Source organism: Herpailurus yagouaroundi, unplaced genomic scaffold (assembly GCF_014898765.1).
Source record: "Herpailurus yagouaroundi ecotype Mexico unplaced genomic scaffold, PumYag 180, whole genome shotgun sequence".
NCBI classification, from domain to species: Eukaryota; Metazoa; Chordata; class Mammalia; order Carnivora; family Felidae; genus Herpailurus; species Herpailurus yagouaroundi.
In genome coordinates this window covers 28,619,398-28,635,902 of record NW_024412411.1, presented here as the reverse complement: position 1 = coordinate 28,635,902, position 16,505 = coordinate 28,619,398, and the positions used below count along the sequence as shown (strand labels likewise).

General features: G+C 38.1%; 1 protein-coding gene across 1 annotated transcript in view; it reads right to left on the bottom strand.

The window, feature by feature from the left end:
• ARHGAP42 (Rho GTPase activating protein 42) overlaps positions 1-16,505 on the bottom strand; it is a 339,332-nt gene that overhangs the window by 203,211 nt on the left and 119,616 nt on the right. Inside the window, exon 3 of the mRNA XM_040489702.1 lies at positions 10,035-10,096. Within this exon, the coding sequence (XP_040345636.1) occupies positions 10,035-10,096 (62 nt within the window). The remainder of the gene's footprint in view (positions 1-10,034; positions 10,097-16,505) is intronic.

Sequence of the window (16,505 nt, the reverse complement as noted above, 5' to 3'; positions counted from 1 at the left end):
TCTCCTCTAATATCTTAAAATAAAGCTTTGTAATTTTATACACAAAAGTTCACACATCTTTTGCTGAGTTATTCTTAAGTAGCTTGTTCTTTTGTTGAAATGTGAGAATGTGTGATGGTGTACAACAATCTAATTTATAATTATCAACCTAGACAGACTCTTATTTCTAATAAGTTCTCTATAGATTTAGAATTTTCTATGTGGGGATAATAACATCAAGAAATGATACAGTGAAATAAACAAAATTAACTCTTAGCTGTTATATGCCCTTGGTTTTATTTTACTCCACAGGCTTGGGCCTTCAAAAATAATATAGAATTTAAGCAAGAATAGTGTACATCCTCCTCTATTTCCTGATTTTTAAAGTGAATGTTTCTAATGTTTGGATGAATGAACACTGCGTTTTCTAACTCCTGTAAAATTTCAGAAACAATTCACTGCCATAGTATTGTGTTCACATGACAGTGTTAACTGGAAATTTCTTAAGGCCATTACTATGCTGTAATAACAAGAGTTGGGTAATTTCCAAATCACAATAATTCCCTTGTTTCTGAAAATAGTCCTGATATTCAGAGAAACACATGCAACATACTCTGTCCCCTTAGTCTTGGGTCAAGGGTCTTTAAGTGACCTGGGCTGGGCCAATCAGAGCTCATTTTAAAGTTTTGTTTTGTTTTGTTTTTTAGTTTACCATGGGAAACTGGACAGGCCCTCTCCAGACAGAACTTCAACAAGGTATAGTGGCAATGTTTAGTACTCACCTTGTGGAAGAAGCTAACTAAGAGAATAAAGCTGACAAGCAAATGAAAGGCAAAAAGCCTCGTAGAGGCCTCAGAGTCTATGATTCTAGCTGCTCCAGTATATCACATGCAACATGGTGTTGCCCACAGATAAATGAGATACCCCACAGTCTTCCCCACCAATTGTCTGTTTGCCTTGCAAATGAATGTCATAAGTGACACACAAATAAGAAATAGCAATGTGAAATAACACAAGGCATCTTGGTAAGAATCCACTAACAGTCAGACTTTTGTGTTTCAATTATGAATTCTGGTTCTAAGACAAATGGCAAGTTTCTGAATAATTTCTTATTTTTAATCAGTATTATAACTTAAAGTAAAATATTAATAAGCTTTTATACTTACTGTTATAAAATGTTACCAAAAGGAGAAACTGGGTAAAGAATACACAGGATTCCTATATTACTCTTAATAATTATATGCGAATTTGTAATTATCTCAAAATTTTAAGAAAAAGCTTTCATTCTCTTTTCTCCTGGTTGTAATTAAATTTGTAACTACTTTTGTAGTACATGAACACTATGACTATGGTTTAATTACAAACAAGGACAAAAACATTCTCACTGAAGAATACCTCCATCTCTTATTTCTGAGTATCTCGCTGGTTTGTCACCTGATATTTTCCAACCATTAGCTTTGATACATTATTTAAATTTCTCTTCATGATATCTTTTACTAATGTTTTTCTAATCTACATTATGTCTACTTACTTTATTTTCTCTGCCCTTTAAAATAAAATGCCCCATACAGGTCTTAAAGAACTTTGGTGGGATGGTTACACAATGACTTTATATATTTTTTATCTTTTATAATATCAAAGTATCTCTGTACTTCCTATTAAAAAAATCAGAACATGGTTTATAAATATAATAAAGATTAGCACATCCTGAAAAACAATGGCCAACATTAGAGTAAAGGTATTTTTGAAAATGCAAAGGTAAAAAATAGAAGTATTTCAATGATGTGGAATGGTAAGATTCCAAAGTAAAGAAAGCTATACAACTGGGATAAAAGGCAGAGGCAGGAAAATGCAAGAACTGGAGATGGGAGATGGAAGGACAGAGATGGGTAGTGCAGGCACTATGTCCAGCAGCAGGCTACTGCAGCTCATGTGGACAGTGACAGCCTTAAGCAACAGAAACCTTCACACCCAAAGAGTCATGCCAAAGTAACAAAACCAAAAAGTTAATCTTCAATTTCAGCTTATATTTGGACAGAAAAAAAAAAAACATGTAAGTTTTTTATTCCAGTATCTTATTTCAAATTAATTGTTAAAATACCACTGTCTGGTGGAAAAGTTTTCTTTTAAATCCTACCATACAGTCAACGTTTTAATCTTAAGAAAATAAAGGGACCTTGGGAAACAGAAAAATATAAAGATTGGATACTTAGAATCATGCATTCATTTATAAATCTTTCAATCTAGAAATTTGATATATACCCATGAAATACCAGCTGTGGAAATGGCATCAATCACACACACACACTCACAAATCATATCCAGGTATTAGTGAAACTAATACATCAAAATACAAATACACTTTTAAATTTGCACCAGCTAATTTTGCTGCCTGCTAGCCATGCCAGCAATACTTCTAACAGCATAGAAACCTTAATTTTACTAAGGAAAATACAACCATCTTTCCAAGTATTCTTTTTCAAGACCTAATAAGGAACACAACCATCAACTCTCAGATTTATCTTTTTTATTCCCCTTTCTTATTCTCTGGCGTAGATGTGTCAACAGCAGCGAAATTGCTAAAAAGCAGCCTGCCAGGGTAGGCTTCACTGTCTGACCATTGTATTATACCTATTAAGAGAAAGTTTTAGAATTTTGACAGACATTTCCAGTTGTTAAGTGTCCCACATCTTTTTCAGTTTAAAATCAAAAGACATAATTCCCAATTATGAAAACTGTTAAGTATTTTCTGAAATTCTAGCAATTATCCTATTCAAGTCCTTCAGACTAAAATAATGAATTTTACTCAAAGAAAGTTTATTTCTTGTCTAATGAACTAAAAATAAGTCAACCTGAGAAATAGTTAATATGAAGCTGTGATAACTCTCAACAACCACCTTTTCTTTTTGTGTATGTGTTAACTAGCCACTACGAAATTTATGACAAAAGGGTAAATAAAGGAAATCATCTTTAATCAAGAGAAATAAGGACATGCAATTTTCGATATTTAAAACATTCTCAAATTTCATGAATCCTTAACTCAAACATGGTGATGAGCATGGGGTTACTGGTAGTGAAGTTGGGGGATGGGGTATAAATTGGTTTATGGCATATTTTTGGCTCCCACATGCCAAAACATGATGTGGGAAATGTCAACTGATTGATGGATTGAGGTTGTGCTGAAATACATGCCTCTTTAAATATGATGAAAACTTTGAAAATTAATCCAATTTCAAAGTATATAATGCCTGTCTTCTTCCCTAAATTTTGTAAGACATTAAAATAATATGCCTAAAACACCAGAGCATCTCACATATTATATTAACAATACATATTTGCTATTGCTATTATGCAATTTTTAATTAAATAATCTTAGTTTTTAACATTATGGATTATGTGAAGGCTCTGGAACTCAACAGAAGGGTTTGTTTTTTTTTTTTTAACGTTTATTTATTTTTGAGACAGAGAGAGACAGGGCATGAACGGGGGAGGGTAGAGAGAGGGAGACACAGAATCTGAAACAGGCTCCAGGCTCTGAGCTGTCAGCACAGAGCCCGACGCGGGGCTCTAACTCACGGACCTCGAGATCATGACCTGAGCCGAAGTCGGCCGCTCAACCGACTGAGCCACCCAGGCGCCCCCCAACAGATGGGGTTTAAATCCCCACAGTACCACTTATTAGTTATGTGTCTTTGAGTTTGCTCTTCTTTAAAATGGGTATATTAATAGCATACACCTCAGAGGGTTCTGTACAGATTAGTTAAAAATATAAAGTAACTGTAGCAGTACTTGGTACCCTGAAAACACTCCAGGTCAGCTATTACCTATAGCAGTGCTTCCCAATAGAAATATAATGCAAACCACATAATAACTAACACATTTCAGGCGCTCAATAGCCACATATGACAAGAGTCTGAAGTATTAAGCATCACATATTTTTTTAAATATCTTGAGACTCATAACAGCTCAAAATCTTGTATTAATAACCAAGTAATTCATATTACTGACACATTTTTTTCATTTTTTAATAAATATCTAATTTTGTTAGAACATAAAGAGAGAAAGGCCAGTTTTGATTGTACCCCCTATTAATCCTTATGTTGGGTTGCTTAAACTTTTAAAAAATGTAAGAAAGGAATATAGAGGCTTTAAATACTCTTATAAATGAAATGACTCTTAAGGTTATAAATTTCCCCTCCCAGACCCTCATGATTTTTTTGTGTAAAGTAATACCCAGACACCTAGCCCACTTCAGGAAAATACTTCCATTACACAAGGATTAAAAAGACTGATTGGAACAGTGAATAGAAAGAATATAAATCCTGGGAAACCTAAAGCAAACTCTGTAACTTAACACAGGTCAAATGTGAATGTTGTGTATGCTAATGGTTAAAAGGAAAAAAAATAATAAGTTTCTTATGTTAATCAAAATGAAAACACTAAGAAATAAGTTCATTTGTACAAATTCTTCAAGATAAACATTGGCTAAAATATTCTGAAGCTATGGCTTCCTCATTTGGTGACAAAGATACAGCTAAGGAAAAAAAAATCTGTATTGCTACACACACACTCCATATTCGTCAAAGGGACTCGGAGTACCCAGAACATAAGGAGCCCAGGGTAAGGGAGAGAGGAGAAACATAGGAGACCCTCCAGCCTGAAGACGCCTGCAGCCACTGGGTCCACATACTATACATTTCTATTTATTATCATCCCACATTTCTATTACAACCATGTGAATAAATGGGACTTTGAGCAAGCTGTCCAAACAGCTTCTTCCTGGGTCTCCTATTGATCTAAATCTCCTTTGTTGATTCTACCTTATCTGACCAAAGTCTGGACTCAAGGCACCTCAGGGCTCAATCCTCCTACCTTTTCTCTTCTGTCTACACACTCATAGATCCGGTGATCTCATACATTCCCATAGCTTTAAATTCCCACTACAGGTTGACAACTTCAAAATTTATATGTTCCCCTGAACTCCAGACTCATATATCCAGATGCTCCCTAGACACATCTACTTAGATATCTACTTAGGCATCTAAGTAGATTCAAATTTTAACTATTTTCTCCCCTCACCTTCTTCATCTCAGTAAGGGGCAGTATCTTTGACCAAATGCACTATTTTTTCTTTTTAGCACTTACCACCATCAGAAATAATGTATTTAATGTCTGCCCAGTAGAATGCAAACTGCATCACAGCAGGTATTTCTGTCACAATACACAAGGATTAAAGGGGACTAATTCAAGCTGTATGGAAAGTGCAGACCTCCAGGGGAGTATATGGGCTCAAGTGTGAGTGAAAAGATGGAACCAGTCTTGAGAGGATATGGATCAGGACAAGGCAGAGGAAGGCTGTTCAAGAGAGAGTAAAGGACAATACAAAGGTCTAAGTCCATAAGAAGCTTGTAGAGACCATTAAGAGGAGTAGAAAGAAAGCCAGTGGGGATAGAGAACAGAGAACATGAGAGTGAATACTGAGAAGGAAAGAATGATAAGTAGAGTATAATTCCAGGGATACAGATAGAGGGAATGTCAAGTCCATAGGCCTTAAGGCAAAGAGTCAAATTCAGAATTTCAAAACCAATAAGGCTTCAATGAACATTTCATGCTAGGGTGTTCTCTTGGTATAACAGCCTGGACTAAAGTAGTAGTGTTTGCACAGCCAGGTTAGCTGTCATCTGAAGTAAATACAGCAGTTCCTGTGGTGGTATGAAAACTGAAGAGACCTTACCATGAAGTTTATATGGCTTAAATGCCCCTCCTTGCACTGGAGACAGGCTCAGAGTCCTTAAAATAGGACATATGATCTAGGACATCATTAAATCATTAAAGTGCTACATTCTATGGGGAAAAATTTTAACACTTCCAATAAAGATGCACTTAAAAAAAAAAGAGCCCATGTCACTAATCAATAACAGTAACCTCACTATAAGTAAATAGGCATTTTACTTAGGCCATTACAAAGGGCTATTAAATTACTTCTTCTATTTGTGTCATTAAAAGGCTGTTCTTGCGTAGCCACGTGATGGCAGATGTCAGTTAACATACTGAAAAATACTGCATCATGGAAGCCTATTTTTCCGGTAAGAAGTATGAGACAGGAGGGGCGCCTGGGTGGCGCAGTCGGTTGAGCGTCCGACTTCAGCCAGGTCACGATCTCGCGGTCCATGAGTTCAAGCCCCGCGTCAGGCTCTGGGCTGATGGCTCGGAGCCTGGAGCCTGTTTCCGATTCTGTGTCTCCCTCTCTCTGCCCCTCCCCCGTTCATGCTGTCTCTCTCTGTCCCAAAAATAAATAAACGTTGAAAAAAAAAATTTTATAAAAATAAAAAAAAAGAAGTATGAGACAGGATAAAGTATATTCTCAAAAGTTTCTGAAATGGATATTTCCTATTTCCATCTCCGAGTCACTTTTTTTGTTGCATTAAAACTGCATTTTTAGTTGGCTTTGGCAGAAATTTTTAACTCAATACTTCAAGTTAGTAAGGAACTAAGAAGAGTCCCATTTATTAAAAAAAAAAATCTGTATTTCTTTGGGCTTTTTTTCTGCAAACAGACTTTGCTTTTGTTGTTGTTGTTGTTGTTGTTGTTGTCGTTGTTGTTGTTAATGTTCATTTATTTTTGAAAGAATGAGAGAGACAGAGCATGAGTGGGGGGTGGGCAAAGAGAGACGGAGACACAGAATCCAAAGCAGGCTCCAGACTCTGAGCTGTCAGCACAGAGCCCAATGCAGGGGCTCAAACTCATGGGCCGTGAGATCATGACCTGCACTGAAATCGGATGCTTAACTGACTGAGCCACCAAGGAGCCCCTGCAAACATCCTTTAGATTACCTAGATGTTGTATTCATCTTACTAAGTACAGTAAATCACTGGAAACAAGAGAATGTAAACCATTAGGTGTCTTCTATCATCTTGTGATTTTATTTTTTAGTCACTGTTCTAACATATTTAAGTTGTGGCCAAATTCAATTAATATAAAATAAATCACGACTTATCATTAAAAAAACAATTAAATGAGTGTATCAATTACAGAACTCCTTTATACTTTTAGTACACTTAAAATATTCTTCTTCCTAAGTGAAGTAATAATTTTTAAAAGAAATTCTTCACCCGGGTGGCTCAGTTGGTTAAGAGTCCAACTTTGACTCAGGTCATGCTCTCCCAGTCCATGACTTCAAGCCCCGCGTCAGGCTCTGTGCTGACAGCTCAGAGCCTGGAGCCTGCTTCAGATTCTGTCTCCCTTTCTCTCTGCCCCTCCCCTGCTTGTGCTTTCTCTATCTCAAAAAATAAGTAAGCATTTAAAAAAAACATTTTTAATAAAAAAATAAAATAAATTCTTCAGCACATCTTTGCACATAATCTGCTAACAGATATACCTTCAGTTGTAGTAGCATCATATAACTGAAAGTGTTTATTCCAATACTTAGATTTGTGTGTTTAATAATTACAATTATATAATCTTTTTTGGGCATGCAATCCATTAGGATTTTATCTGTAGATTTTTCTTCATTATTTTGCATTCTTTATGTCAGAACTTCTCTAAAACAATAGGTAAAGCAATCAAAACCTGCAATGCGACTTCACTCATGAACACAGAATTTCCTCCTTGCCCCAACATGAGAAACATGGCTAAAGGCAGAAATGAAGACCTCTGAAACACTAACAGCTGGTGTTTCAATCTCCATTTCCACTGCCTATAAGACATTCTACCACATTCCTCAGCCACTTTTTCTTGTTGGTCTTTGTCCTTTCTTCAGTCACCATCTTGCATGACCTCAAGATTCTGCTCATAAAACATCCAAACCTCTAAGCTTAGCCTTCTAGATCCCTAAAGTCTGTCTTCCTGTTTAGCCACATCTTAACTTCATCACTATCTGGACCAACTCCACTGCTAAGTTCAGCATATTTCAACTCCTACTCCTGATCACAACTTCCTGGTCTCAGAATTTCTTTTATTGTTAGTGAACTGTCAACATAGTGAAGTAGTCATGCTTGCCCTCTACTTTCTAAGGCCATCAATAACCTCTTGCCTCGGTTATTGCTATACTCAGTCAAGACCCATTTTCATATTATACAAACCCATGTCCCTGCAATCCAGCACATCTTCTGTGCCCACCCCTTGAATCTGGCCTCCCAACTATTCTTACTGCTCATCCATGGCTCTGGGTATTGCTAGAAAAATCTATGAAAGCATGGTAATTAGTCTTTCCTTGACATATTTATGATGTCCACCTTCAATGGCCCATTATCACTAACCATAATCCCTTTTCTCTTATATAACTTGCTCTTGCCTTTCTAAACTCTTTCTATAAACTACCCTTACATTTCTTTGGTTCTTTTCACTCCTGCAAACTACAATACACTTTCCCATATTCTTTCAATAATTCATGCTAGCTGATTGATCATTCTCCTGAAGTACTTGCACAGGATTTGAATAACAACCTCTCTCAACCCTAAATCGTATATTCCCCTGGCTTCCACACCATTTAAAACTCTATTTTCACATCTCCCTAACCACTTTTTCCCATTTTCATCATCAGCTCTTCTCTTGGCCATAAGATACCTCCTACTCACATTTCCCCATTAAACTTGGACTTCTATTGCATAGTTCATGAAACTGGACTGAAGATTATGCATACAGTACTTAAAAGTATACAATTTAGTCTTAAGACTCCAAACTTCCCTCCAGAAAAAAAGCTTTTTCTGACCTCCCCAAAAAGGATGTAAGTCTCCCATAATGGCTCATATGTATCTAGCACAGATTACACTGTACTGGGACCAGACCATTGTAGGCTGATGTTTCCTAAAAAAATATAGTCATCCCTGACAGTCTACCTTATCTATCTTTCACATGGCCACCAAATTAATCTCTCCTAAATCCCACATTGGTTCTCCCATCCTTTTCAAAAACTAGCAATTTTGCTCTTCTGTAACACACACCAAAACTTTTTAGCCCACCTCTTACACCCTACTTATGACGAAAACTACTAGTCAATCTTCTAATACTCTCTGAGAACTATCTGCCTTATTCTACAAATATATACAGTACTTTCTCCCACCCTGTGGCCTCTTCTCAAGTTCATTATATGACTGCCAAGTAATGGTTGTGTGATTCTTCCTTAGCTCAGGCAACATTCCCTGTGCCAAGGCCATCCTCCTGAAACTGTTCTCCTTATCCAATTAGCAGAATGACACCACATTTAATGCACATTTAATGCACATATATACATATGTGTATACATAATTCCCCAACAGGATGAAGCCAGTGATAAAGATGGCATTTTAAACAAGCCTGGAACCCTCGCTGTAAGAGACAATCGACATCTTTATTACCATCAATACTTACTATGTGCCATGTGCTGCTGCAAATGCTTTATGACAATCCTGTGGGAAATGTACTAATTTTCCCATATACAAATGGGAAGTGAGGGTCATAGACAGAGGCCTTCACAGAAATTTTAACAAAATGGGTACAAAAATTATCTTGGTAAATGGATAAATATATTATAGTAACTATCCTCTGATACTGCCACATTAAGTTAATCCATCAACCTGAAATGTTTTCCCCACTCTTCCCAGCCAAACAGAATCCTGCCAGACTTTAAGACCCAACTGAAATGTCACCTTTTTAAGAAAGAATTATTTGCTCCTTTTAAGAATTGTCTTTAATACTTAGAATGTATCTTTATTATAACACTAAAGTTATTTATAAGGTTACTCAGAATGGGTTTCTAATGACAACTCAATATTTTTAATTCTCAAAAGAATTAACTGGAAAACAAAATGAATATAATTTACACCTGATGAAATTACACCTGAAATAAACAGAAATGGTATATATCATAAGCAATAATTGATAATCACACTCATACAGAAATTATTGATAATCATAAATTATTGATAATCATAATCATACAGAAATATTTTCTGTAACATTTAGTACATCTATCAAATATAGGGTCTGGTATGGCTAAGTCTAATTCAGAAGGTCTGGTCTTTCTTTCAATATGTCCAAACAAAGTTTTATTCTGAAGAAATGGGGAACGGACTTACCAGTCTCCTCCTTTCTTCTTCTACTGCAATGAGTAGTCTTGCAAATTCCTTTAGTGACTGAGCTATTTAGAAGATTTAAAAGAAAAGGCATTAACCACTTTCCATTGTTAATATCTAATTACACAGGAATAAACATTACAATGAAGCTAGTTATAAATATGTATATATTCTGTGGTTTTATGTTTCTATAAGCATAGAACACTATACATAATAAGATCTCAATGACTAACAGCTATAGATAACAGATATTTGCATACTGAAAACTAAAATTTAGCACATATAGAGTATAACATTTTTTCTTTAAAGACACTAAGGAAATACAGTATATGTATGTAATGTATAAAACATATTAATAAATAAAAGTTTATGACTCAAATTGCTTCTAAACAGAATCCTACAAATAATGAATATATTAAATCTCTAAGAAGCAATAAATCCAGTACGATTTAGATGTACTTATTAGCAGCCAGTAATGCAAAGTCTGTTACTGACTTCTATCTAGAAGCTCAATAGTTACAGATACTTAAAACCAGATTCTCTATTCTGTATTACTCAGTTATCAAGTTAGTTTAGACCCTGGGTAGTAAGTGTGTCTGGAAGGACTACCAGCATCAGCATTTGGGGAGCTTGTTAGAAATACAGACTAATGCCTCACTTCAGTTTCTGCATTTTAATAAGATCCTCAAGTGTTCGTCTGCATATTAAAATTGGGAAGCACTGTTTTCTTTTTTCTTTTAGCTTTTATTTAAATTCCAGTTAGTGGAGAGGGAGAGGGAAGATGGCGGCATAGGAGGACGCTGGGCTCACCACGTGTCCTGCTGATCACTTAGATTCCACCTACACCTGCCTAAATAACCCAGAAAACCGCCAGAGGATTAGCAGAACGGAGTCGCCGGAGCCAAGCTCAGACGAGAGGCCCACGGAAGAGGGTAGGAAGGGCAGCGAGGCGGTGCGCGCTCCACGGACTGGCAGGAGGCAGCCGGGGCGGAGGGGCGGCTCGCCGGCCAAGCAGAGCCCCCGAATCTGGCTTGCAAAAAGCGGAGGGGCCTGGCGGACTGTGTTCTGACAGCAAGCGCGACTTAGCCGCCGGGAGGTCATAAGTTAACAGCTCTGCTCAGAAAGCGGGAAAGCTGGAGGACAAAGGGAAGGAGAGCTGCTGAGCCCCCGGACGACAGAGCTCAGTTTGGTGGGGAACAAAGGCGCTCGCCAGCGCCATCTCCCCCGCCCATCCCCCAGCCAAAATCCCAAAGAGAACCAGTTCCTGCCAGGGAACTTGCTCGCTCCGCGCAAACACCCAACTCTGCGCTTCTGCGGAGCCAAACCTCCGCAGCGGATCTGTCTCCCTCCTGCTGCCACAGGGCCCCTCCTGAAGTGGATCACCTAAGGAGAAGCAAGCTAAGCCTGCCCCTCCTGCCCCTGTGCACCTTGCCTACCCACCCCAGCTAAGACGCCAGATCCCCAGCATCACAAGCCTGGCAGTGTGCAAGTAGCCCAGACAGGCCACCCCACCCCACAGTGAATCCCGCCCCTAGGAGAGGGGAAGAAAAGGCACACACCAGTCTGACTGTGGACACAGCGGTGGGCTGGGGGCAGACATCAGGTCTGACTGCGGCTCCGCCCACCAACTCCAGTTATACACCACAGCACAGGGGAAGTGCCCTGCAGGTCCTCACCACGCCAGGGACTATCCAAAATGACCAAGTGGAAGAATTCCCCTCAGAAGAATCTCCAGGAAATAACAACAGCTAATGAGCTGATCAAAAAGGATTTAAATAATATAACAGAAAGTGAATTTAGAATAATAGTCATAAAATTAATCGCTGGGCTTGAAAACAGTATAGCTGACAGCAGAGAATCTCTTGCTACAGAGATCAAGGGACTAAGGAACAGTCACGAGGAGCTGAAAAACGCTTTAAATGAAATGCATAACAAAATGGAAACCACCACAGCTCGGATTGAAGAGACAGAGGAGAGAATAGGTGAACTAGAAGATAAAGTTATGGAAAAAGAGGAAGCTGAGAAAAAGAGAGATAAAAAAAATCCAGGAGTATGAGGGGAAAATTAGAGAACTAAGGGATACACTAAAAAGAAATAATATACGCATAATTGGTATCCCAGAGGAGGAAGAGAGAGGGAAAGGTGCTGAAGGGGTACTTGAAGAAATTATAGCTGAGAACTTCCCTGAAGTGGGGAAGGAAAAAGGCATTGAAATCCAAGAGGCACAGAGAACTCCCTTCAGACGGAACTTGAATCGATCTTCTGCACGACATATCATAGTGAAACTGGCAAAATACAAGGATAAAGAGAAAATTCTGAAAGCAGCAAGGGGTAAACATGCCCTCACATATAAAGGGAGACCTATAAGACTCGTGACTGATCTCTCTTTTGAAACTTGGCAGGCCAGAAAGAATTGGCACGAGATTTTCAGTGTGCTAGACAGAAAAAATATGCAGCCGAGAATCCTTTATCCAGCAAGTCTGTCATTTAGAATAGAAGGAGAGATAAACGTCTTCCCAAACAAACAAAAACTGAAGGAATTTGTCACCACTAAACCAGCCCTACAAGAGATCCTAAGGGGGACCCTGTGAGACAAAGTACCAGAGACATCACTACAAGCATAAAACATACAGATATCACAATGACTCTAAACTCATATCTTTCTATAATAACACTGAATGTAAATGGATTAAATGCGCCAACCAAAAGACATAGGGTATCAGAATGGATAAAAAAACAAGACCCATCTATTTGCTGTCTACAAGAGACTCATTTTAGACCTGAGGACACCTTTGGATTGAGAGTGAGGGGATGGAGAACTATTTATCATGCTACTAGAAGCCAAAAGAAAGCTGGAGTAGCCATACTTATATCAGACAAACTAGACTTTAAATTAGAGGCTGTAACAAGAGATGAAGAAGGACATTATATAATAGTGACAGGGTCTATCCATCAGGAAGAGCTAACAATTATAAATGTCTATGCGCCGAATACCGGAGCGCCCAAATATATAAAACAATTACTCATAAACATAAGCAACCTTATTGAGAAGAATGTGGTAATTGCAGGGGACTTTAACACCCCACTTACAGAAATGGATAGATCATCTAGACACACGGTCAATAAAGAAACAAGGGCCCTGAATGAGACATTGGATCAGATGGACTTGACAGATATATTTAGAACTCTGCATCCCAAAGGAACAGAATATACTTTCTTCTCGAGTGCACATGGAACATACTCCAACATAGATCATATACTGGGTCACAAAACACCCCTTCATAAGTTTACAAGAATTGAAATCATACCATGCATACTTTCAGACCACAATGCTATGAAGATTGAAATCAACCACAGAGAAAAGTCTGGAAAAACTCCAAAAGCATGGAGGTTAAAGAATACCCTACTAACGAATGAGTGGGTCAACCAGGCAATTAGAGAAGAAATTAAAAAATATATGGAAACAAATGAAAATGAAAATACAACAATCCAAACGCTTTGGGACGCAGCAAAGGCAGTCCTGAGAGGAAAATACATTGGAATCCAGGCCTATCTCAAGAAACAAGAAAAATCCCAAATACAAAATCTAACAGCACACCTAAAGGAAATAGAAGCAGAACAGCAAAGGCAGCCTAAACCCAGCAGAAGAAGAGAAATAATAAAGATCAGAGCAGAAATAAACAATATAGAATCTAAAAAAACTGTAGAGCAGATAAACGAAACCTAGAGTTGGTTTTTTGAAAAAATAAACAAAATTGACAACCCTCTAGCCAGGCTTCTCAAAAAGAAAAGGGAGATGACCCAAATAGATAAAATAATGAATGAAAATGGAATTATTACAACCAATCCCTCAGAGATACAATCATCATGGAATACTATGAAAAATTATATGCCAACAAATTGGACAACCTGGAAGAAATGGACAAATTCCTGAACACCCACACTCTTCCAAAACTCAATCAGGAGGAAATAGAAAGCTTGAACAGACCCATCACCAGCGAAGAAATTGAATCGGTTATCAAAAATCTCCCAACAAATAAGAGTCCAGGACCAGATGGCTTCCCAGGGGAGTTCTACCAGACGTTTAAAGCAGGGATAATACCTATCCTTCTCAAGCTATTCCAAGAAATAGAAAGGGAAGGAAAACTTCCAGACTCATTCTATGAAGCCAGTATTACTTTGATTCCTAAACCAGACAGAGACCCAGTAAAAAAAGAGAACTACAGGTCAATATCCCTGATGAATATGGATGCAAAAATTCTCAATAAGATACTAGCAAATCGAATTCAATGGCATATAAAAAGAATTATTCACCATGATCAAGTGGGATTCATTCCTGGGATGCAGGGCTGGTTCAACATTCGCAAATCAATCAACGTGATACATCACATTAACAAAAAAAAAGAGAAAAACCACATGATCCTGTCAATCGATGCAGAAAAGGCCTTTGACAAAATCCAGCACCCTTTCTTCATACAAACCCTTGAGAAAGTCGGGATAGAAGGAACATACTTAAAGATCATAAAAGCCATTTATGAAAAGCCCATAGCTAACATCATCCTCAACGGGGAAAAACTGAGAGCTTTTTCCCTGAGATCAGGAACACGACAGGGATGCCCACTCTCACTGCTGTTGTTTAACATAGTGCTGGAAGTGCTAGCATCAGCAATCAGACAACAAAAGGAAATCAGAGGCATCAAAATTGGCAAAGATGAAGTCAAGCTTTCGCTTTTTGCAGATGACATGATATTACACATGGAAAATCCGACAGACTCCACCAAAAGTCTGCTAGAACTGATACATGAATTCAGCAAAGTTGCAGGATACAAAATCAATGTACAGAAATCAGTTGCATTCTTATACACTAACAATGAAGCACCAGAAAGACAAATAAAGAAACTGATCCCATTCACAATTGCACCAAGAAGCATAAAATACCTAGGAATAAATCTAACCAAAGATGTAAAGGATCTGTATGCTGAAAACTATAGAAAGCTTATGAAGGTAATTGAAGAAGATTTAAAGAAATGGAAAGACATTCCCTGCTCATGGATTGGAAGAATAAATATTGTCAAAATGTCAATACTACCCAAAGCTATCTACACATTCAATGCAATCCCAATCAAAATTGCACCAGCATTCTTCTCGAAACTAGAACAAGCAATCCTAAAATTCATATGGAACCACAAAAGGCCCCGAATAGCCAAAGTAATTTTGAAGAAGAAGACCAAAGCAGGAGGCATCACAATCCCAGACTTTAGCCTCTACTACAAAGCTGTCATCATCAAGACAGCATGGTATTGGCACAAAAACAGACACATAGACCAATGGAATAGAATAGAAACCCCAGAACTAGACCCACAAACGTATGGCCAACTAGTCTTTGACAAAGCAGGAAAGAACATCCAATGGAAAAAAGACAGTCTCTTTAACAAATGGTGCTGGGAGAACTGGACAGCAACATGCAGAAGGTTGAAACTAGACCACTTTCTCACACCATTCACAAAAATAAACTCAAAATGGATAAAGGACCTGAATGTGAGACAGGAAACCATCAAAACCTTAGAGGAGAAAGCAGGAAAAGACCTCTCTGACCTCAGCCGTAGCAATCTCTTACTCGACACATCCCCAAAGGCAAGGGAATTAAAAGCAAAAGTGAATTACTGGGACCTTATGAAGATAAAAAGCTTCTGCACAGCAAAGGAAACAACCAACAAAACTAAAAGGCAACCAACGGAATGGGAAAAGATATTTGCAAATGACATATCGGACAAAGGGCTAGTATCCAAAATCTATAAAGAGCTCACCAAACTCCACACCCGAAAAGCAAATAACCCAGTGAAGAAATGGGCAGAAAACATGAATAGACACTTCTCTAAAGAAGACATCCGGATGGCCAACAGGCACATGAAAAGATGTTCAGCGTCGCTCCTTATCAGGGAAATACAAATCAAAACCACACTCAGGTATCACCTCACGCCAGTCAGAGTGGCCAAAATGAACAAATCAGGAGACTATAGATGCTGGCGAGGATGTGGAGAAACGGGAACCCTCTTGCACTGTTGGTGGGAATGCAAATTGGTGCAGCCGCTCTGGAAAGCAGTGTGGAGGTTCCTCAGAAAATTAAAAATAGACCTACCCTATGACCCAGCAATAGCACTGCTAGGAATTTATCCAAGGGACACAGGAGTACTGATGCATAGGGGCACTTGTACCCCAATGTTCATAGCAGCACTCTCAACAATAGCCAAATTATGGAAAGAGCCTAAATGTCCATCAACTGATGAATGGATAAAGAAATTGTGGTTTATATACACAATGGAATACTACGTGGCAATGAGAAAAAATGAAATATGGCCTTTTGTAGCAACGTGGATGGAACTGGAGAGTGTGATGCTAAGTGAAATAAGCCATACAGAGAAAGACAGATACCATATGGTTTCACTCTTATGTGGATCCTGAGAAACTTAACAG